Source organism: Nothobranchius furzeri, chromosome 4 (assembly GCF_043380555.1).
Source record: "Nothobranchius furzeri strain GRZ-AD chromosome 4, NfurGRZ-RIMD1, whole genome shotgun sequence".
Lineage (NCBI taxonomy): Eukaryota > Metazoa > Chordata > Actinopteri > Cyprinodontiformes > Nothobranchiidae > Nothobranchius > Nothobranchius furzeri.
In genome coordinates this window covers 6,212,590-6,235,256 of record NC_091744.1, presented here as the reverse complement: position 1 = coordinate 6,235,256, position 22,667 = coordinate 6,212,590, and the positions used below count along the sequence as shown (strand labels likewise).

Genomic DNA, 22,667 nt, shown 5'->3' with positions numbered 1-22,667 from the left:
TCACCTATATTCATGTGCTTTGGGTAGTCACTGAAAAAATGAGATTGCGGATACAAGCGGCCAAAATAAGTTTCTCTGCAGGGTGTGTGGACTCTATGAGAGATAGGGTGAGAAGCTCGGTCATCCGGGAAAGGCTCGGAGTAGATTAGATGCTCCTCCATATCGAGAGAAGCCAGTTGAGGTAGCTCGGGTTTCTGATTAGGATGCCTCCCTGGAGAGGTTTTCCCGGCACATCCAACCGGAATGAAACCCAAGGGAAGACCCAGGACTTGCTGGAGGGACAAAGTTTCTCGGCTGGTCAGGGAATGCCTTAGGATTCCTTCGGAGGAGCTGATTCAAGTGGTTGGGGAGAGGGAAGTCTGGGCCACTGGGCTGCTGCCCACATGACTGCAACCTGACCCCGGATAAGTGTAGGAAAATGGATGGATGGATACTGACATGTGTTTGTGGTATAAGCAGCCTTTAGTGTCCTCCCCTTCCAGTTTGTTCTTGAGTCCAATGTCTGAGAAAAAAAAATTCTGGTCTGCTTTGCCTTGTGTGCTGAATCACACATATGGTGTACTTCAGTTAAATGTAAAACAATTATGTGTGTTTTGACTGTCAGGTAGTTTGAGATCTGGTTGTAAAAATTCATAATTAAAATTACTACAAATTAAAAGTCGCATTTATGACGTATCGGCTACTTACCAACTGGCTGGATTTATAGTTGTTTTCTCCACGTTTAGTGTGCCTTCTTTAATCCTGGAAGATGTTTACGAAACTGGCTAAACTAACTCTTCTTCTCTTGTTTTGATGATGTAAATTTGATGAACTGTTGGAGTCCACTACATCTTACACAAAACCTTAAGTAACTTTTTCTGCCTATTCAAAAAAATAAAAATAAAAATAAAGGGCTTTCTTAGCATCAGAATGTCTCTTTAAAATTCACGGACATCATATGTGAAATCCATGGAACAGGATCAAAAATAAATCTATCTCCTCTTAGACTCCCATTGATTGTTTTTGGACAATAGGGGACTCATTGTCTGGAAGTAGGTGAGAATGACTCTATGTGTAGCCTTTAGAGATGAGTGAGTACACCACTATCTGTACTGCATCTGTTTAGTCTATCAAAAACAGTCACTTTTTAAATTCAGAAATAAAAAACAAAAGATCAGCCAACAGGAAATGTACTTTGCTCTTCACTGCTTTAGTTTGTCTTTAAATTAGTGTTGTACTCACCTCTGTAGTTAAAGTATAAAGTAATTCATTAGCATCACCACACTCTAATTTAACAATATTGTAGCTGTTGATACTTAAATATGAAGTACATTTTTATCCATCAACAAAAACATGTATTTTACAAGTTTTCTGTCAATGACTAACTCTTTTCCACAACCTATCGTTCATACAATACAATAAATAGTTTAGGAACATTGCAAGTATAATTCATACTAAATAAATGGCAATGTCCCTAGCACTGAATCTTGGTACTGCGTATAATAAATGGAAAAACCATATAATTGGTTGTTTTATTTTGAAGTGATGCATTATCAAATCACCTTAAAGCTGAATATTTCAATAAACAATTTTGCTTTGGTGGTCCAAACAGGAGGTGAACTGGTAGAGACGGAGTTGAGAGGCATCAAGATTGTCAAATCTCCATACACCATCACATTCAAAAAAACACCCAAATATTTCAAACCGGGAATGTCCTTTAATGTTATGGTAAAGTAAAACTTTCTGTCCACGCTAAAATGCCATGAAAAGGATCACTTTGCTGTCGATCCTTTTCTTCATTCTACAATTTTCTTTGTTGGCAGGTTGAAGTCACCAATCCTGATGACAGTCCAGCATCGAAGATAGATATGGTGCTTGAACCTGAAGACAAAGAAGACAAACTTTACGACACCACCACAGCAAATGGCATAGCAAGGTTCAGTGTGAATACTGTAGCAAGCTCACAAAGCCTGACTTTTAAAGTAAGTTTTCCAACAGTGATTGAAACTGTATCAGCTTTTTTCATCCACTTTTCATATGGCTAAAAGACCATTACGCTTTTTGACTTCGTTTAAAAGTTATATATTTTATGCACTTTTACAAGATGTTTGGCTTGATTAGAGTAAATCCTTTACAGCTGTAGATTTGTGTGAAACTGGAGTGAAAAAGGGTGTTTTTAAATAAAAAGGTGTTTTTATTAACAAGAGGTAAAAATAACTCAGTCCTGGATGGAAAATTACAACGGGGGTCTGAGGTTCTACTTATTCTAAACAAAAAGTGCATGAAGACGATGGGGAAGAACTCAAAACACCTGAGGCAAAAGGACCTCAGGAGGAAAACACAAGCACAATTATTTATATATACAAGCCGGAGCTATGCAAAGCCGAAAGGAAGATATCTTTAAACGAAGTCAAAACTCAACGGCTACATTAAGTTAAGTTACCAAAAAGAAAAAACGAGCTCTGCAGCGGAAATTTTACTCTATAAAAATGATGAAGATGGCTACAATAACTGAAATTCAAGCCCTAAGAGCAGACCAAAATGCACCGATGATCACAAACGAAAGTGGTTATTAAACCAAAGTATTTAACCAAAAGAACTATATTATCTAAAGTACTAAAAGTACAAAGTTCTTAATTCTGTTCAAACCGTTTGTAATCGAGGACCGAGGGGAGACGAACAGCATGTTCAGCTGAGGTTCTCTCCTCAGAGGTTTCTTTCTTTTATGAAATAGGCAGGCTGGACGCCAAAAAGGAGCATTGCTGCCACAACAACCAACACAGCCTAACCAGCCCACCCCACTGAACACACACACACACACACACACATTCTTGTAAGAATACTTACCCCACAGAGATCGTCCACTCCAGCCTTTCCAGCTCCCTTCTTTCCCATTCACCACCGCAAAACGAAGTCAACTCAGAGCGAAGTTGAGCCGTCGTCTTACCAGGCTCGAACAGGCCGTCGGCCAACCACCCAAACGACCCCCACAGCCAACATCACCTTCGAATTCCTTCTTTCAGTTCCACAGTTTAATAATAGTTCACCCTCAACTCCCTCCTTACATCTGTCTGACTCTACTGTCTAGCTTCGGTTCAAGCTGTTGACGGCGAGTTCGCTCTCCTAGAGGTCTGGCAGCTGCTGTCTTTTAAGTCATCAGCTCTCGTCAGCTGATGACCTGCAGCTGGGGCACGGAGAGCAGGCTGAGGTGGAGAGGCCAGCCTGAGTGACGACCTCCAAGGTCCTGAAACCAACGCAAAAGGAGCGGCGCTGGGCTTGTTCATGGAGCGGGAGTCCAACATCAATAACAATTTCAAATTCTAAGTTGCACAGATAAATTAGTAACTTCTGGTATGTGTCATGTTGGGTGGCAATTTCTTGACCCAGGACATGCAGAATCACTCACAGAAACAGGTAAGTGTGTAAAAAGGTTTTATTTTAAATGAGGAGCTAATGTCATGACTCCCAATCTTTTACCCTCCTCTGCCTCCTCATCAAGCCTTCCGCCTTCATGCAGCACACCTGGTCCCCTCATCAAGCTCCAGCCAAGCCCCGTTTCCCTGGCAACCACAATCAACTTCATTCATCTCACCTGTTCCTGTAATCAGCTCGTCCCACACACCTGCTCTCTCTGCTATTTAACTCCCAGCCTGCTCTCCAACCATTGCCAGATTATTGAACGCTCTTTGCTAGTAAATCTTACAGCCTTTTACCCTGCCTGATCTCAGCCTCCAGACCTCATTTTCACTCCTGACCCCTGCCTTGAACTCTGCCTGCCACCACGACCCTCACCTGTCTGCCACCTCGTCTCCAGCCTGTTCCCTGTACCTGCTTGTCCGATCTGGTTTTTGACTTACTCCTCCCCTCCGACTCTGTTTCCAGCCTCGCCCTCCTCTGGTAACTCCACATCTAATAAAGACTTTTTATCTACTTTTCACTGTGTTTGGCGTCATCACGGGTCTTCTGAGTTCTGCTCGTGACAGCTAAAGGAGAGACGGGAACCAAAGATGCTCTGGACTGGCAGCAGGGTTCCAGGAGGAGGTTCTGAGGAGGGAGACAGAGTGAATATCCGGTGGAATTATGGTGATTTTATCTTGAGACGGAGCTCACTGTTTCTTGGTAGCGGTAGAATGAAAAGGGGGGGCTTTGGTCAGGTCCGGGTGAGCAGAGGAGATCCAGAAGGCGAAAAAACTGATTTATCCAGAGGGGATGTAGGAGCGGAGGTTGGTGAGGGCAGGTGAGCGGCTGAGAGCGGGCGGCCAGGGGAGGAGGCAGTGTGGTCTGGAGTGCAGCAGTCCGGGTTGGTTCTGGAGATGATGGAACGTGGAGAGAAACCTGAAGGAGAGCAGGGAAGGACATTCAGGGTCTTTTTAGGCAGCAGGTTAACTCGAACGAGATACTGGTTCGAGACAGGTTAGAGGCTAGAGCTACCCAAGCAGAGTAATCATCCGGCATAGTGAAGTGTCACACTGCTCCTTAAATCCCCTGGGCCTTGATGACAGGATCAGCTGCAGCTGGTGGCTCTCAGACACGCCCACCTGTGGACAATGCTCAGAAGAAAAACAGGGTTACAGGCAGGCAGCTCACCACGGACCATGACAGTATGGAAGATTATTATGTAGCTCTCACATTCCAGGAATGGCTTAAACCTTATTGTCTCTTTTGCAATGAGAAACAATTTTTTTATCCTCATAAAAAAAAAAAACCCTTGAATTTCCTTTAACTGTAAGCCACTGTAATTACAGGTGAAGACTAATGATGCCAAGCTAGATTCTGACAAACAAGCAACAGCCTCAATGCAGGCGTACCCATACAGATCTTCAAATAATCAGTACATTTATATGAGTAAGTATTGACTTGTAACTAAATCATGATGCAACTACTTTATTATGCTAATGGTGAGATATTACTGTAATATGTCTTAATGCTGTACACATGATTACATATTGCTATCTAAGGTGTGAATACAGATGAGGTGGTAATAGGAGAAACCATGAAAGTTGACTTCTTCTTCGGCTCTCATGAAAATCGAGAAATTGACGTCACATATCTGGTTAGAATTATTTCATAATTGCATATCCATTTGTCAGCAAGACTGAGTTTTGTTGTGCTTGTAAAGGATGAGCGCTGATTTTTAAATTTGTTTCTTCAGATCTTGAGCAGAGGTATGCTGATAAGCCATGATCGATATAAAAGCAACAATCAAAAACAGTTTACCCGAATGGTTAAAATCACCAAAGAAATGCTGCCATCATTCCGCATTGTAACCTACTACCACACAACTTCCAATGAACTGGTTTCAGACTCTGTTTGGGTCGACGTGAAAGACACCTGCATGGGAACGGTGAGGTAGTTGGTAAAATAAACAAAAACTGGCCGATGTGCACATTTTAAAATCTTCTTTCTTTTTCTTTTTTAGCTGAGGCTGGAAATGGTAAATGCTCAACCATCCTATGAACCTCGCAAACGTTTTAGAATGAAGATCACTGGAGATCCAGGGTCAACAGTGGGAATGGTTGCCGTTGACAAAAGTGTGTATGTGTTGAACAACAAGAACCGTCTGACACAGAGAAAGGTACCAGCCAACATTTAATAGCATTTTAATTGTTAAAATTTCACTTTAAAATTACAGAATTATATTTTAGAGAATAACATGAACCTCTTTAACTATGTCACGAACGCAGCCACAAGGTGTTTTGTAAATACCAGTGCCTAAAGTTTATTTCCTGAATGGCTGAAGCGTTATTTTTTATAATTAATTTTTTTTGTTTTGGTGCCCCTTAAAAAATGATTATCAATAGAAAAAAGAATCAAGTAAATTTGATCTCAACTGGAAAAAGATCAACATGTTGCAACACTTATTCAGAGATACATCACTGATGATATTATGCAATAAAGAAACCCTTGTGTTCCTAAGACTTGTGAAAACTCGATCTTTTTAGCATTTTCCAGAAATCTGTGCAACAGAGAAAGAAAACAAGGAGCAGAAACATTAGGCCAGCTCTTATTAGTGTTGCGCAATCCTGGTTGGAACACACACATTTTTGTGTTATCTTTGACTACAACATCTGCATGACTGCTGGTGATTCACTTGTTCTGTTTAGATTTGGGATGTTGTGGAGCAATACGACACTGGTTGCACTGCAGGAGGAGGAAAGGACAACATAAATGTGTTCTATGATGCTGGACTTTTGCTTCAAACCAGCCATGTTGGGACACCGTACAGAGATGGTAATAATATTCCCTAACATGGATTTTCCTTAAGTAATGCAAAACTGCTAATTGAAATGCATATAAACAAATTTATAATAATATTTGTCAAATTCGTCCATTAGATTTATTTTGTTTTTCATTGATTTTGTGCACACACACACACACACACACACACACACACACACACACACACACACACACACACACACACACACACACACACACACACACACAACTAGAAGAAATTGACCATTATTCGAAAAAAGTATGTAATGAATTTAATAAAGCAATTAAAAAATCATTTTAATAAGATATATATGATATTTGTTGTCATTATGATGGAGGAAAAATAAGCTAACGCAATAGTTTTATTATAAAGAATGCAACAGTGTGAGGTCACAAGTTAGGGATTTCTTGTGTCAGTCCCAAGTTTGGATAAATGCGGAGGTTTGTGTCAAGAAGAGCATCTGACTTATCAATCATGTCACTCGCAAACAGGAATTTCTTACCAGATCGACTGAGGTCTGGGCTAACTGTTGACCTAGTGCTGGTGGAAACTGGAGAATTGTTGGTGGGGAGAAGGAGTGTTCACAGGCAGAAAGAGAAGAGGAAAGGCAAGAGTGTGGAACTGAAGGGAGTGTGAATATTTGAACTATGACAGGTAAATCAAAATATAGGAGAGGTGGATATACTATGGGTTCAGGAGATCAGGTGGAAAGATAGCAAGGCTAGAAGCTTAGGAGAAGGATTTAAGTTATTCTACAATGGTGTAGTTCAGTAGTTGGAAAGAGAAATAGAGTCCTAAGAGTTGAGAGAATATTGGTCTAGACTTTAACGGACCTATTGGCGATGAGAAAAGAGGTGACGAGGAAGTGATGGACAGGTTTGATATTTAGGATAGGAGCAAGGAAGGACAGATGTTGATTGACTTCGCAAAAAAGATGGAAATGGCTGAACATAGGGGAGCTAATATGAGTGGAGGGAAGAGCACACAGGTGCACTAACTCTTATATAGATGTTTTAATTAGAAGGACATAAGGCTAGAGTTTAGTGAGCCAGCTACTGTTGGATGGAAGACGAAAAAAGCAACAACTGAACAGAAGACCAGATTGTAGAAACTGAAAAACAAAGACTGTTGTGAGGTTTTCAGGGAGGGGCTGAGAGAGGCATTTGGTGGCCAGAAGGTGCTCCCAGATAACAGGAAAAACACAGCTAATATTGTTGAGTCATCTAAAAGAGGTGAGATAGGTGACGCCTACACTGCAGGCTAAAGTGCATCAGATCTGATTTTTTTGTGACAGTCTGAACAGAACAAATCCAATTTTTGAAAATCCGGGGGGGGGGGGGGGGGGGGTAGCGCTGGAGTGAAGCTTCTCTCAGGTCTCTGTGAAAAGGGGGTGGGTGTTCTCCGTGAATGACCTTCACACAGGAATCCTTTCAGGGAAACTACTGATGTGGGAAGACAGCAGGGATAGAGTCAGATACGGCCATTTCCTAGCCAAAACGGGAGACTTAACAAGTGTGATCCTGAATTTGTGGATGAACTATATTAGTGAAGTATTTTACATCCCAACTCCACCTTTCCTGGTTCTGACTCCAGTGTGTGTGTGTGTGTGTGTGTGTGTGTGTGTGTGTGTGCGCGCGCGTGTGCGTGTGAATGACTGGATGTTTTGTGAGGAACCTTAGGAGGTTGTAGAATCCTAGAGTACATCATTACTATTATTTATAATAATTAACAAGTTTTCCTAGAGCTCATTTTACTGATGCCATGCAGTTCAGTAACATTTGGTGGAACTTGTTTGTTTTGCATTTCCAGATGTAAACTGCTCCAGTTCCAGCGGAAGCAGACAGAAACGATCGGGCACTATAATGGAAGTCAGAGCCACCCTGAGTAAGAGTCACTATTTAGTCAATCTTCTAACTGTGTCTGTTACAGACCTTGGAGCTTGCATGACACGGTGAAGCACATTTTTGCATCAGTTTTTCAGATGTGTTAACCGCAATGCCACATCACTATGCTTATGCGTCACACAAATAGAACCCAATGGACCTGGTACCAGATCCAGGAGCACTCCCAGCAACAAAGTTGTTACAAAAACATGCCTAATATTCACCCACATATGCAAACTGCACACACACTTAGTGGGAAGCGGCTCGTCAAAACGGTATGTATTCTACCCCAACAACACCCAATGATAATAAGCCATGGAAATAAAAAGGAAAACAAAGCTCATTTCATGAATTCAAAAGCATAAATTCAGTCTTATCTTTGCTGGTTTATGGTCATAATAATCCATGCTATAAAAAAATATATCCACTTGATTTGTGCAATTCTGCAGTGGGATGCAAAAGTTTGGACAGCCTTGTTAATCTTCATAATTTCCCTGTATAAATTGTTGGTTGTTATGAAAAAAAAAATGTTGATGAAATATATCATATAGGAGACACACAGTGATATCTGAGAAGTGAAACAAAGTTTATAGGACTTACAGAATATGTGCAATAATTGTTTAAACTAAATAAGGCAGTTGCATAACTTTGGGCATTGTTGTCATTTTACTGATTCAAAAACCTTTAGAACAAATTTTTGGAACTCAAATTTTGTTTGGTAAGCTCAGTTACCGTTGACCTCCATACACAGGTGAATCCAGTTATGAGAAAGAATTTTTAAGGGGCTAATTGTAAGTTTCCCTCCTCTGAATGTTCTCTGAAGAGTAGCATCATGGGGGTCTCAAAACACTGTGGCTGGATCTTTCAACAAGACAATGACCCTAAAAACTTCTCAACATCTACTAGGGCGTTCATGCAGAGGAACAAGTAGAACATTCTGGAATGGCCATTTCAGTCCCCACACCTGAATATCATTGAAGATCTGCGGTGTGAGGTAAAGAGAGCTGTCCATGCTCAGAAGCCTTTAATCCTGAATGAACCAGAGATGTTTTGTAAAGAAGAATGGTCCAAAATACCTTTAACCATAACCCAGAAGCTATAGGAAGTATTTAGAGGCTGTTATTTATGCAAAAGGAGGATCTAACAAATAGTTTTTATTTTTTTTGTGGTGCCCAAATTAATGCACCTGCCTAATTTAGAATAAACTATTATTGCACACTTTCTGTAAATCCTAGTGTTTACAAATCTTCAATGCCACATTCCATAAATTTTCGGTTCCCCATAATAGAAAATGTCCACGAGGTGTACTCAGCTGCCCTTCAACAAACACACAATGGTGAGCTAAAACAAAACAAAAAAAAAAAAAAAAAAAAAAAAAGAATAGAAAGACGAACTGTGGAGAGTTTCTGGTTCCGGAAGAACATCCTGATCTGATCTGAGACTGCCTGAGACTGCACTAGGAGGCTCCCCTATTCTTTGTATTGGAGGGGGATCCAGCCCGCATGTGCCAGTTATGGCGCAGGTCTTTAGTAAAGATTGCTACACCGGAAAAGGAACAGGAAATATGTCACAAGATGATACAGTCATGGTAAAATTGTGCGAGAAATGTTTTTAACTACACTTAACAGATTATACACAGCACCTATAGTCTGTAAGATTTGTAGATCATTTAGTTTAATTTGATGTTTTGTGATTCCTATCTTCTTCTTCCTCTCCCTGTGAGACTGGTGGGGTGGCTAAAATGCTTTATGGGGGTTTCAGATAGAACTGTACCTGAATAAAAAAGATGGTGAAATTAGAACATGGTGCAAAACTCCATTATTTTAGTGATCCAGCTTAGACTGAGAGACCATCTAAAGGCTCAGGAACCCTTTGCTTTTGGAATAATTAGGTGATTAGAGAGACACTTTGAGCCTAGAATATTGAACCTTTTCACAATATTCTAATTGTCTGAGATTTTGAATGTGGGGTTTTCATAAGCTGTGAGCCATAATCAGCACAGTTCTAACAAATAAAGGCTTGACACGTCTGGCTTTACATGTAACGAGTTTCACCTTTTAAGTTGAATTACAGAAACTAGATTAACTTTTGCACTATATCATATTTCTTCGGGTTTCACCTGTACATTATTATCCACCCTTCTTATGATCTTTGTACACAGTAGTGTTTGGAGTCCTCTGACTCTGAAAGGTGCTATACAAGTGTGGGTCATTTATCATTATCATTTATCTTCTTTCTTTTCAGCAAGTAATTATGAAAATGAAGCATTAAAAAAACAATGCTGTTTGGATGGTATGAGGGATATCCCTTTATCATACAGCTGTGAGAGACGAAGCGAATACATCATGGATGGTTCAGCATGCATTGAAGCGTTCCTGAGATGTTGTACGGAGATGCTAAAACACAAATATGACAAAAAGGAGGAGATGCTAATGCTTTCTCGCAGTAAGAAATTTACAAACGGGTACAAAGGGCATGGGATAATTGTATTTCATTAATCACTGTATTAAGGGGAAAAAACCAGCTCCAGTGAATAATGTATGTTTTCGTTAGGTCTTGAGGAGGATGGCTACAAGGACAGAAATGAAATAATAAGTCGCCACACTTTTCCTGAAAGTTGGCTTTGGAGGGATGTATTACTACCCTCCTGCCCTTCACATGACTCCCGCTGGTAAGTGAGATAATCCTAGACATGGCATTAAAGTTTTCTGACATTTATATACAGGTGCTGGTCATAAAGTTAGAATATCATGACAAAGTTGATTTTTTACAGTAATTCCGTTAAAAAAGTGAACCTTGTATATTAGGTTCATTCATTACACAAAGACTGATGTATTTCAAATGTTTATTCCCTTAATTTTGATGATTATAACTAATGAAAATCCCAAATTTAGTATCTCAAAGTATTTGAATATCAGTTAAGACCAATGCAAATAAAGGAATTTTAGAAATGTTGGCTAACTGAAAATTATGACCATGAAAAGTATGAGCATGTACAGAAATCAATATTTAGTTGGGGCTGCTTTAGCCTGGATTACTACAGCATTATGGCGTGGTATGGAGTCAGTCAGCCTGTGGAACTGCTCAGTGGTGATATGTTGATCTGATAGTGGCCTTCAGCTCTTTTGAATTGTTGGGTCTGGTGTATGGCATCTTCCTCTTCTTAATAGCCCATAAATTTTCTATGGGGTTAAGGCCAGGTGAATTTGCTGGCCAGTCATGGATGGAGATACCGTGGTCCTCAAACCAGGTACTGGTAGCTTTGACACCGTGTGCTGGTGCTAAATCCTGTTGGAAAATCAAATCTGCATTTCCATTAAGTTGGTCAGAAGCAGGAAGCATGAAGTGATAAAAAAACTTCCTGGTAGATGGCTGCATTGTTCTTGGACCTCAGAAAACACAATGGACCAACAACTGCAGAGGACATGGCATCCCAACCATCATTGACTGTGGAAACTTTACACTCGACCACAACCAAAGTGGATTATGTACCTCTCCTCTCTTCCTCCAGAGTCTGGGACTTTGATTTCCAAAGGAAATGCAAACCTTACTTTCATCAGAGAACATAACTTTGAACTACTCTGAAGCAGTCCAATCCTTTTTGTCTTTAGTCCAGGCGCGATGCTTCTGATGCCGTCTCTTGTTCAAAAGTGGCTTTACCCAAGGAATGCGACAGCTGAAAACCATACATCTGTGTGTGGTTCTTGAAGCATTGACTCCAGCTGCAGTCCACTCTTTGTGAATCTCCCCCACATTTGAGAATGGTTTTTGTTTCACAATACAGTTCAGGGTGTGGTTACTATTGCTTGTACACTTTTTCTACCACAGCTTGTCCTTCCCTTTACCTTTCTGTTAATGTGCTTGGACACAGAGCTGTGTGAATAGCCAGCCTCATTAGCAATGACCTTTTGTGTCTTGGTCATCTTCCCCATAATTATGTAGCCTACAGAACTAGACCGAGAGACAATTAAAATACTTTTGTAGGTACTTTGAGAGATATTATCTGATTAGAGTGTGTCACCTGGGGTCTTCAGTACTGAACCTTTACATAATATTCTAATATTCTGAGATACTGAACTTTACATTTTCGTTAGTTGTCAGTTACCGTAAATCCTCTAATACAGGCCCGGGCCTGTATTTTACTCAAGCTCATCAAGCTCCAGGCCTTTATTGGAAGGAGGGCCAGAATTAGAGGCAGGCCTCACTTTTGACAATTAAAATTGCGCCCACATTTTCAAAGTTAAACACATTTCTTTTAACAATGGTAGTTTCTGCTTCAGCCCTCTCCCCCCTCCCCCTGCGCAGCGGCCACAAACTCACTGATGCGCCTGCAGCCTCTCAGAGTTCCTGCTGCTCTAAACATTAAAATAATTAATTTCATTTTCTGTTCCTCACTTCTGATTACTTTGAATGGTGTCTGTTTGTTGCAACCACCAGGTACAAAAACAAACGTATTTTATCCGACTATTTTTCTGTCCAGTCTCTGTTTATCTCCCTGCATCTCCTCTCAATCATAAAGAAAAACTGCTACCTGGCTTCATATGTATTCACCTTATGAGTTACCTTTGAACTGCAGTTCTAAAAGATCTACCGACCGCAAAAACAGCGGGGTGCGCGCTGTGCGCCGGTCGCACCGGTGAGGTGCGTCACCGGAGGACAAGGTGATGCGCCCCGATCCACAGCAGCGAAAAGCATCAGGCACAAATAAAAGAATAAAAGACAGAAAACATAAAAGGAAATGAGCCGACATAAACGATTGCGTGTTAAATTTGTTTTTGAGGTGGCGACACCTGATTTGATAATGTTACTGTGGCCATGCTCAGGACGCAGATGTCTGGAGCGCGTCAACGATCAGAGCTTTGCATGCGCAAGCTGGTTTAGGTTAGGATGGGGGTGAAGGGAAGGTTAAAATGCAAGAGGGTAAAGGTCACAATTTGATTAAATGTCCGTTTTACGGCGGGTGTCAGTACCAACGCTCTGGCACAGCGCGTTGCCTCCCGATGCGCAGGAGCTTGTCACCTGCTGACAGCAGGCTGCTGTCTTTTCCGAGGACTGCATATTGCCGGTCATTATCACGTGACGGCGACTAGTCGATGACAGGCATAAAAAGTCACTATAGCGCGGTGAAGTCGATTAGTGACTAGTTCATACAACCCCTACTGCTCCCCAGAGTGTTCTGCAGCATAATCAGCACGTTCTCTTTGAACTTGATATCGAATTTTTGCCTCCTCTTCGTCTCCGCACCTGCCATGGTTAAAGTTACCCTCGCGGTCTATCACTGGCAAATCAAAAGTGAGACGGATGACACAACCGCCCCCCGTGGTACTTGCTTGTTACCATATTCCACCCAGCCACAATAAAAAACCGGCCATTATTCGCCTCCGCCGACTCAGACACCGGCCAAAATGTGATACCCGGCCGTTAATTGAATACAGGCCAATATTAGAGGATTTACGGTATAATTCATTCATCAAAATGAAAAGAAATAAACATTTGAAATATATCAGTCTGTGTGTAATGAATATACAGGTCCTTCTAAAAAAATTGCATATTGTGATAAAGTTCATTATTGTCTGTAATGTACTGATAAACATTAGACTTTCATATATATTAGATTCATTACACACAACTGAAGTAGTTCAAGCCTTTTATTGTTTCTAATATTGATGACTTTGGCATACAACTCATGAAAACCCAAAATTCCTACCTCAAAAAATTAGCATATTTCATTCGACCAATAAAAGAAAAGTGTTTTTAATACAAAAAAGTCAACCTTCAAACAATTATGATCAGTTATGCACCCAATACTTGGTCGGGAATCCTTTTGCAGAAATGACTGCTTCAATGCGGCGTGGCATGGAGGCAATCAGCCTGTGGCACTGCTGAGGTGTTACGGATGCCCAGGATGCTTTGATAACGGCCTTAAGTTCATATGTTGGGTCTTGTGCCTCTTAACTTTCTCTTCACAATATCCCACAAATTCTCTATGGGGTTCAGGTCAGGAGAGATGGCAGGCCAATTGAGCACAGTAATACCATGGTCAGTAAATCATTTACCAGTGGTTTTGGCACAGTGAGCAGGTGCCAGGTCGTGCTGAAAAATGAAATCTTCATCTTCATAAAGCTTTTCAGCAGATGGGAGCATGAAGTGCTCCAAAATCTCCTGATAGCTAGCTGCATTGACCCTGCCCTTGATCAAACACAGTGGACCAACACCAGACCATCACTGACTGTAGGTACTTGTCACTGGACTTCAGGCATTTTGGCATTTCCCTCAGCCCAGCCTTCCCCCAGACTCTGGCACCTTGATTTTCAAATGACATGCAAAAATTGCTTTCATCTGGAAAAAAGTACTTTGGACCACTGAGCAGCAGTCCAGTGCTGCTTCTCTGTAGCCCAGGTCAGGCGCTTCTGCCGCTGTTTCTGGTTCAAAAGTGGCTTGACCTGGGGAATGCAGCACCTGTAGCCCATTTCCTGCACATGCCTGCACACGGTGGCTCTGGATGTTTCTACTCCAGACTCAGTCCACAGCTTCCGCAGGTCCCCCAAGGCCTGGAATCGGTCCTTCTCCACAATCTTCCTTAGGTTCCGGTCACCTGTTCACGTTGTGCAGCCTTTTCTGCCACACTTTTCCTTCCCATAGACTTCCCACTGAGGTGCCTTGATACAGCAATCTGGGAACAGCCTATTCGTTCAGAAATTTCTTTCTGTGTCTTACCCTCTTGCTTGAGGGTGTCAATGATGGCCTTCTGGACAGCAGTCAGGTCGGCAGTCTTACCCATGATTGCGGTTTTGAGTAATGAACCAGGCTGGGAGTTTTTAAAAGCCCCAGGAATCTTTTCCAGGTGTTTAGAGTTAATTAGTTGATTCAGGTGATTAGGTTAATAGCTCGTTTAGAGAACCTTTTTTTGATATGCTGATTTTTTGAGATGGGAATTTTGGATTTTCATAAGCTGTATGCCAAAATCATCAATATTAGAAACAATAAAAGGCTTGAACTATTCAGTTGTGTGTAATGAATCTAAAATAAATGAAAGTCTAATGTTTATCAGTACATTACAGACAATAATGAACTTTATCACAATTTGCTAATTTTTTGAGAAGGACCTGTACAAGTTTCTCTTTTTGACTGGATTCACTGAAATAAAGCAACTTTGTAATGATATTCAAATTTTATGGCCAGCTGCATCCTTACATATTTAGGCCTATAATCAGAATTGGTTTTATTTTCAGTACGACCAAATCAGAGGAGATTATTGAGTCGTTGCCAGACTCAATAACAACCTGGCAGCTGACTGGAGTGAGTTTGTCAAGAACTCTTGGTAAGAATTTGTTATCTACTATGTTTAATGCTCTTCCCAAGTCATGTTTTGTACATACTTCTTTTTTGTAAGAAGTACTCAAACCTTACTGTAAATGGTTAAATTATCATGAATATATGCTGAAAACACCCAGACATTAAGCAGATCAGTCGAAATGGATTACCACCCACTTAAACACAGAATAGCCTTTAATAGTAAATTCTAAAAAGTTATTCTTGACAGATAAGCAGGTCCTGGATTTATGAGTTAGAATTTTAAAGACAATAGTCCTTTTTTCCATCTTCTGCTCTATATATTCCTTGTTTTTTTTTAAGTACACATATATTTTTTTCATATTTAAGGAATCTGTGTGGCCAGTCCAGTAGAGGTTACAGTCTTTAAGCAATTCTTCATTGATCTCAGGCTCCCGTACTCTGCTGTACGTGGAGAACAGCTGGAAATTAAGGCAATTCTCCACAACTACAGTGAAGATCCCATCACTGTAAGTCTGAACGGTTCCATTCAAATAATTATCAAGGTCTACAGATTTCAGAAATGTCTGTCTTACTTTGTTTTACTAAGTATGTACATTTTATTTATATAGCACTTATCCAGCAACAGTAACTCAGAGCAGAGCAGTAGTCAGAAGGTTGTAGGTTCAATCTTGGCTTCTGCCAGAGAATGCTGCTGTTGTGTCCTTGGGCAAGACACTTAATGCACCTTGCCTGCTGGTGGTGGTCGGAAGGATCGGTGGTGCCTGTTATTGGCAGTTTCACTTCCGTCAGTGCACCCAGGGCATGTCATTTGGAATCCTAGGATGTCCAAGGAAAAATACCACCTTTCTCGCCTCTGATTGGCTAGAAAGGCTCTGCTACAATTGGCTATTTCATTTAGCAGCAAACCAGCTGTCCTCTCTAAGAGCAGACTTTCCTTCTACCATCTGCAGAAAGCTGTTTTGGGGAGTTTTGTAAATAAAATGTGAACTTAGCGTTATAATAACCATTCTGTGCTGTTTAGCAAAACATTTTATATTTTATGTTCCATAAAAAACTGAAAAAAATAAAATTTGAATTTATAATCCTGTTGCATTTATCAAATTGTTGGACTTATTTTATATCTCTTTATTCTCACGCATTAGAGTACATAGCATAAACATATATTCCTTACCTATGAAATTTAATAAAACTTCCCTGTTCTGCCCAGCTGTTTTTATCAGGTCTGTTTCTTTTCTAGAATAATGTAAACTGGTGAAAAATAGATCTGAATCATAATCAGCATTAACTTAATTTTTGATTAAATGGTACACATTTAATCTGATGATGAGAGATGTGCTCTAACTTGTTAACAGCCTCAACCTATTAAAGTGAAAACATAAGATGGCCTAATAATTGAGTAATAAGATAACCCCAGTAGAGCCAACAGATAAAGTCAGTCTAACAGTGTGATGAAATGCAACAAAATTTATTGCAAGTTCACATTTTTTTAGGTTCTTTTATGAAAGAAACTGGAACTGGTTTGTTGCAAAACAGGTAAGGATGTTGCGAAGAGCTCACATTTTCTTTAAAAAAAACTCCTCAAGATCTGGCTGCAAAGATAAAAACCTGCAGTGAGGAAAAACAGTTTCTTCTTACATGAAATAGCCAATTGTAGGAGAGCTCTTCTAGCCAATCAGAGGCAAGAAAGCAGGGACCTTCCTTAGACATCCTAGGATTCCAAATGATGTGCCCAGGCCAGCTGTGGCTACATCATAGCTCATCCCCACCAGCGTGTGAACGTGTGTGTGAATGGGTGGATGAATGATTGTGTTGTGAAGCGACTTGGGGGGTTGTAGAACCCTATGAAGGCACTATACAAATACAGGCCATTTACCATTCACAGAAAGAGAATCACAAAGTGCTTTACAGAGATCAACCAAACAAAAACATAGTCATTAAATCATAATGATCTGAAAAACTAAGCAACAAATATCATTAAATTAATTTTTATCAGAAAAGACAACATTATGAAATGATAAAATGACCATAAGACAAATGAAAGACATTTATAAATTTGAGTTAAAAAATAAATAACAAAAAAATTTAGATAAAAGCAGCTTTAAATAAAAGGGGCTTCAGCTGCTTTTTAAAGGTGACCAGGCTGTCAACGCTACGTAATGAAAATAGAAGTTAATTCCAGTTGGGGGTGCAACGGCCTGGAAAGAGCGATCATTTTGACTTTTACATCTGGTCTTTGGAATTTCTAGAAGATTCTGGTTTGGGGACGTGAGGGCTCGGGTTGGAGCACAAGGCTTTAACAGTTCAGCATAAGGAGGGGCTTGATCATGTAGAGCCTCGAAAGTTATGGTCAGAGCATACAGCAGGGCGTGGTATCTGTGGGTAAAGAAAATGATGGTTTAACAGTCTTCGCCAAACACTGATGCACAAGCCTGAGGCACATCACGTAGCCACCAAATCAAAAAGTATTTTCAATAACATTCATGGCATAATGCTCCATTTAGGTTTCAAACTCAATAACACTTTAGACTGACAGAATTTGGCTGTCAATGACAACCTAACTGAAGACAGTCCAACATAGTCCTTTATTTTATCAACACATTTAGCGAGTTAATCTTGGAAAACATTTGCACTCAAACGTTTTCAAAAGTTTGTTCATGTTTTTCTTTTTTGAAATATAATTTGTCAGTCTGTTTTTGTCTACACCTTTCTATTTTAACTTGTTGTAAAGGTCCGTGTGGAAATCAAAGAGGAGGGCACCGTCTGCAGTGCTGCTTATAAGAAAAAATGGTATCGCCAAGAAGTCCAGGTCGGACATCAAACTACACGCTCTGTATCATTTATCATTGTTCCCATGGAGCATGGAGAAGTTCCAATTGAGATCAAAGCATCTGTGAAAAACTCACAAGTTGCTGATGGAATCAAGAAAATGCTACGTGTGGTGGTAAGAGAGAGACATGTTATAATATGTTTTGTATGTGCTATACAGTCCGGCATTAAAAGTGAAACAGCAATATAAAGAACAGAGTGCAAAATGAAGGAAAAAGTATTCATTTTCAAAGAAAGCAAAAATACTAGTTTGATTGCTCATCAGTGAAGTAAAACAGGCATAGAAGTGTGAGACAGTATGCACTGATAGTCTACCTTCAATATAAAACTTGAATTAAGTTTGTGTTTTCATCCTTTACCTGTTTATATGCTTTGTTTTAATCGAGAGTATTTACAGAAACCATAATCAGTCGTTTTAATCACTTCCGTCAGTTGCCCCCCTCGTAGAGCTCATTCTACTGAAACAGCTCTTCTTAGGGTCTCTAATGACCTTCTAAATCACATTGATGCAGGGGACTGTTCTGTTCTGGTCCTGCTGGACCTGACTGCAGCCTTTGACACTGTTGACCATCAACTGCTGCTGGAGAGGCTGAGAGACTGGGTAGGCCTATCAGGATCTGCTCTGAAGTGGTTCTCCTCCTATCTCTCTTAGCGCTCCTTTTCTGTGGCCATATCCAAGTTTAGGTCCTCCACCACCTCTCTTACCCATGGTGTCCCACAAGGTTCTGTGCTGGGGCCTCTGCTCTTCCTCCTCTATCTGCTTCCTCTTCAGCACATCCTGAGCTCCTTCAAAGGAATCTCCTACCATCTTTATGCAGATGACATCCAACTGTACATCTCCTTTAAGCCCCATGAGATGTCTAAGCTGCAGCTGTTACACACCTGCTTAGACTATCAAAACCTGGACAGCTGGGAGCTTTCTTCAGCTGAATGAAGATAAGACTGAGATCCTCATCTGTGCCCCAGACAAGCTGGTTCCCAAAGTCAGAGACTCTCTTGGTCAGCTTGCTTCTCACACCAAACCTTCCATCAGGAATCTTGGCGTGACCTTTGACCCAGCTCTCACCCTGGATTCTCATGTCAGTTCTCTTGTTCGCTCTTCCTTCTTCCATCTCAGGAACATTGCAAAGCTGAGTCCCATTCTGTCCCGCTCTGAACTTGAGACAGTTCTCCACACCTTCATCTCCTCACGCTTAGACTACTGTAACTCTTTTTTCACGTGTCTGAGCAGAACCTCCCTGAACCGTCTACAGGTGGTTCAGAACGCCTGTGCTCGGCTTCTGACCAAGTCCTCCAAACACACCCACATCACCCCGCTTCTCCTCCAGCTTCACTGGCTGCTAGTCAACTTCAGGGTTCATTTCAAGATCCTGTTTCTGGTCTATAGGGCGTTACATGGACAAGCACCATCTTACATTGGTAATCCTCTTAGTCCCTACACCCCCAGCAGGTCCCTGAGGTCCAGTGATCAAAGTCTACTGGTTGTGCAGCACCAGGCTAAAGACCAAAGGTGACAGATCATTTGCTGCTGTGGCCCCCAGACTCTGGAACTCTCTCCCCCTGAGCCTGAGATCAGTGGACTCAGTGGTCTCCTTCAAAAAGCAGCTGAAGACTCACTTGTTCAAGCTGGCTTTTGTATGACCTTCTTCACCACTCTCTCTTTATTCTGCTCTCCCCACCTATTCAACCTTCCTCAGGATCCACTGATTTCCCTCTTTCCTATTCACTCTCTCTTTTTCTTAACATTTTTTCTTTTAAATCGCAATTGCTTATTTGTGTTCATTTTAAATATATTTTTAAACATTTTCTAAATGCTTTTTTATATTTTTATTTTTTGTTTTTGTGAAGCGCCTCATGATTTTTATCTTGAGAGGCGCTATAGAAATGATGTTTTCTTCTTCTTCTAAGCTAAAGCTAAAGGAGTGAAGCCAGGTCAGGAGAATGACTGGGCTGGTTAAGAACAGTTTTTTTTTCCCCACTTATATAACTGGGAAATATGTCCACCGACAAAATTTCAATTTTGGGTGGAATATCCCATTTAGGTACTACTTAAATTAAACTTTCCTGTGAGAAAATAAATTATGTACCTTAGGAAATTTTTCAAGGCTGATGTGCCAGTTTTTTTTTTATAGAAGCTGCAAATTTTTTGTAGAGTAGTAAAATGCAGATTGGACCTACATATTTCTCAAGCTGTACCCGTTTTGAGGTTCGTTTTGCTGATTTACAACATCATTAAAAAACAAAACATGGCATAAAATACTCATAAAATGTAAAAATTGTTTATACACAATAAATTCTTAAAACCCAAGATAAAAATTCTACACTAGTTAACACAGAAACATTAGATTGGCAATTTTACAGAAAAACAAATTCAATAATTATGAAAGCTTTTATTACTTTTACAACTTTTATTTTCACTTTAGTTTTAGAATGTTTTCCATGTCTGATTGTTGGTTGGGATATTAACTAGTCCGGGTTTATTAAACAAATTTTCAATCTGTTGTTTGGTTTAATGAACTGTTGCTGGTGTGTCACTACCATATTTAAGATTAAAATCAAAAGCCAAAATTTCTTTTATTTGAACATCTGAATCTCGTTAAAGCACAATAGATAAATAGAATTGAGATGAATGTGTGGGTCATCATTAGTCACTTCTAAAATTTCAGATTTTTAACAAGTTAAGTAAAAAAACAAAACTTGAATTGTTAAGGACAACAAATGATGACATGTGTACTTTAAAGCACATTTGACATGCAAGACTTTACTCTTTTATTTCCAGCCTCAAGGTGAGCTGACAAAAACTGTAACAAAAGTAATACTAGACCCAGCTGGGAAAGGTAAGTTCAGTGTTCAAAAATCTACAAAATCTAAGAAAAAATAAATTCTCTGCTTGTGAGCATGCTTTATTTCTGTTCTTTAGGTGGCAAGCAGGAGGAGACAATCAACAGTGACATTTCCCTAATAGATCTGGCTCCAGACACACCTAAGCGCACTGAAATCTTTCTGACAGGTAAATTTGAGTTCATCGTCTTTCAGTAGTTTTTCTCCAACTTTGCATACAACATCTAGAAGATACCAGTTTTAATTTTGACAAGAAATTGAAATTTAGTTTTAGTCATTTGACTAAAATTCTTTTTAATTTTAGTCACAATTTAGTCATCTGATTTGTTTAAGTTTAGTCAATTTTAGTCGACTAAAATATATGTATTTTTCTTCCGATGCAATGATTTTCAACTTGTGTAAAGGAAATGATAACTACACCAAACTGTGCCTCTCAAAATTAACAAAATAGGGAGCTTAAGTCACGCCCATCTACTTCCGGACCATGGGTCCCCAGAAGAACGAAAAAATGAATGCAAGTCAACGTGGCTAAAGATGCTATTTTCTAATTCTGCTTGTTATGTGCCATGGATTTCACACATAATGTCCGTGAATTTTAAAGACACATTTTGATACCAAGAACTCACTTATTTTCAAACAGGGAGAAACGTTATTTTAGGTTTGTCATGGTCTGTCTGCGTCTCCCTCATGTGTCTCCTTGTGTGCTCCATTCCCCCCTAAGAATCCCCCTTGTGTGTCTCTTTGTGTTCCTCATGTGTCCCCTGGGCTTCAGCCCTCTAGATCAGGGGTGTCCAAACTTTTTGCAAAGAGGGCCAGATTTGGTAAGGTGAAAATGTGTGGGGGCCGACTATTCAGCCTGACATTCTTTGAACCACTAACATTAAATACAATTTTTTTTAATTGCAAATGGCATACTTTTATTTTTACATTTTTTTTTCATTAAGTTTTTACCAAAATCACAAACCACAAAAAATGAAGAAAACTATCAAGGATATCTAAGTTAATGTGAAACATTACATGTTATTCACTATTATATGCTCACTGTAAACAAAATTCAAAACAGTGATCACAGCATATTTAAACTGTGATTTTGACCATCACAAAAAAAATAATTAACCGAGATTTAAGAATTTATTCAACTCAGAGGACTTAACCAATATCTTGCCTGCACTAATGTGAAGGGTGATACTGGGATCTTGACTGCAGTATGTAGTCCAGGTCTGGCTCAAGAGCAGTGGTTTTGATGCGTAAGACGTCACGCAGGTGAGAGTCACTCAGTCTCGTCCTCATGCGGCTCTTGTTAATGTTCATAACGGAGAATGTCTTCTCACACATGTATGTGGAGCCAAACAAGCTCAGCATTTTCTTAGCAAATGTCCGAACTGCTTGGAACCTACCTCCATCCAGCTGGCGGTAGAAGTTGACAAGAAGGAGCTGTTGGTGCCGACTGCGATGCTCAACGTCACACTGCAGCTCAATGAGCTCCAGCTGCAGATGGTCTGGAGCGTCATCAGGGTCCACGGAGAAAGGAGAGGGAAAAAGCGTGATCTCCTTTTCAATAGCTGCAAAGTCCCGAAAGCGCTGCTGAAATTCCTCAACCAGAGATGAGATGTCTGCTGCAT

General features: G+C 40.2%; 1 protein-coding gene across 1 annotated transcript in view; it reads left to right on the top strand.

Moving 5' to 3' along the window:
• LOC107390359 (complement C3) overlaps window positions 1-22,667 on the top strand; it is a 78,782-nt gene that overhangs the window by 14,651 nt on the left and 41,464 nt on the right. The window contains exons 10-24 of the mRNA XM_015967015.2: window positions 1,592-1,707; window positions 1,803-1,961; window positions 4,725-4,824; window positions 4,938-5,032; window positions 5,132-5,323; window positions 5,399-5,554; window positions 6,084-6,210; window positions 8,009-8,083; window positions 10,327-10,527; window positions 10,636-10,753; window positions 15,315-15,403; window positions 15,745-15,884; window positions 18,107-18,319; window positions 20,984-21,041; window positions 21,125-21,214. Coding sequence (XP_015822501.1) covers window positions 1,592-1,707; window positions 1,803-1,961; window positions 4,725-4,824; window positions 4,938-5,032; window positions 5,132-5,323; window positions 5,399-5,554; window positions 6,084-6,210; window positions 8,009-8,083; window positions 10,327-10,527; window positions 10,636-10,753; window positions 15,315-15,403; window positions 15,745-15,884; window positions 18,107-18,319; window positions 20,984-21,041; window positions 21,125-21,214 — 1,929 coding nt within the window. The remainder of the gene's footprint in view (window positions 1-1,591; window positions 1,708-1,802; window positions 1,962-4,724; window positions 4,825-4,937; window positions 5,033-5,131; window positions 5,324-5,398; window positions 5,555-6,083; window positions 6,211-8,008; window positions 8,084-10,326; window positions 10,528-10,635; window positions 10,754-15,314; window positions 15,404-15,744; window positions 15,885-18,106; window positions 18,320-20,983; window positions 21,042-21,124; window positions 21,215-22,667) is intronic.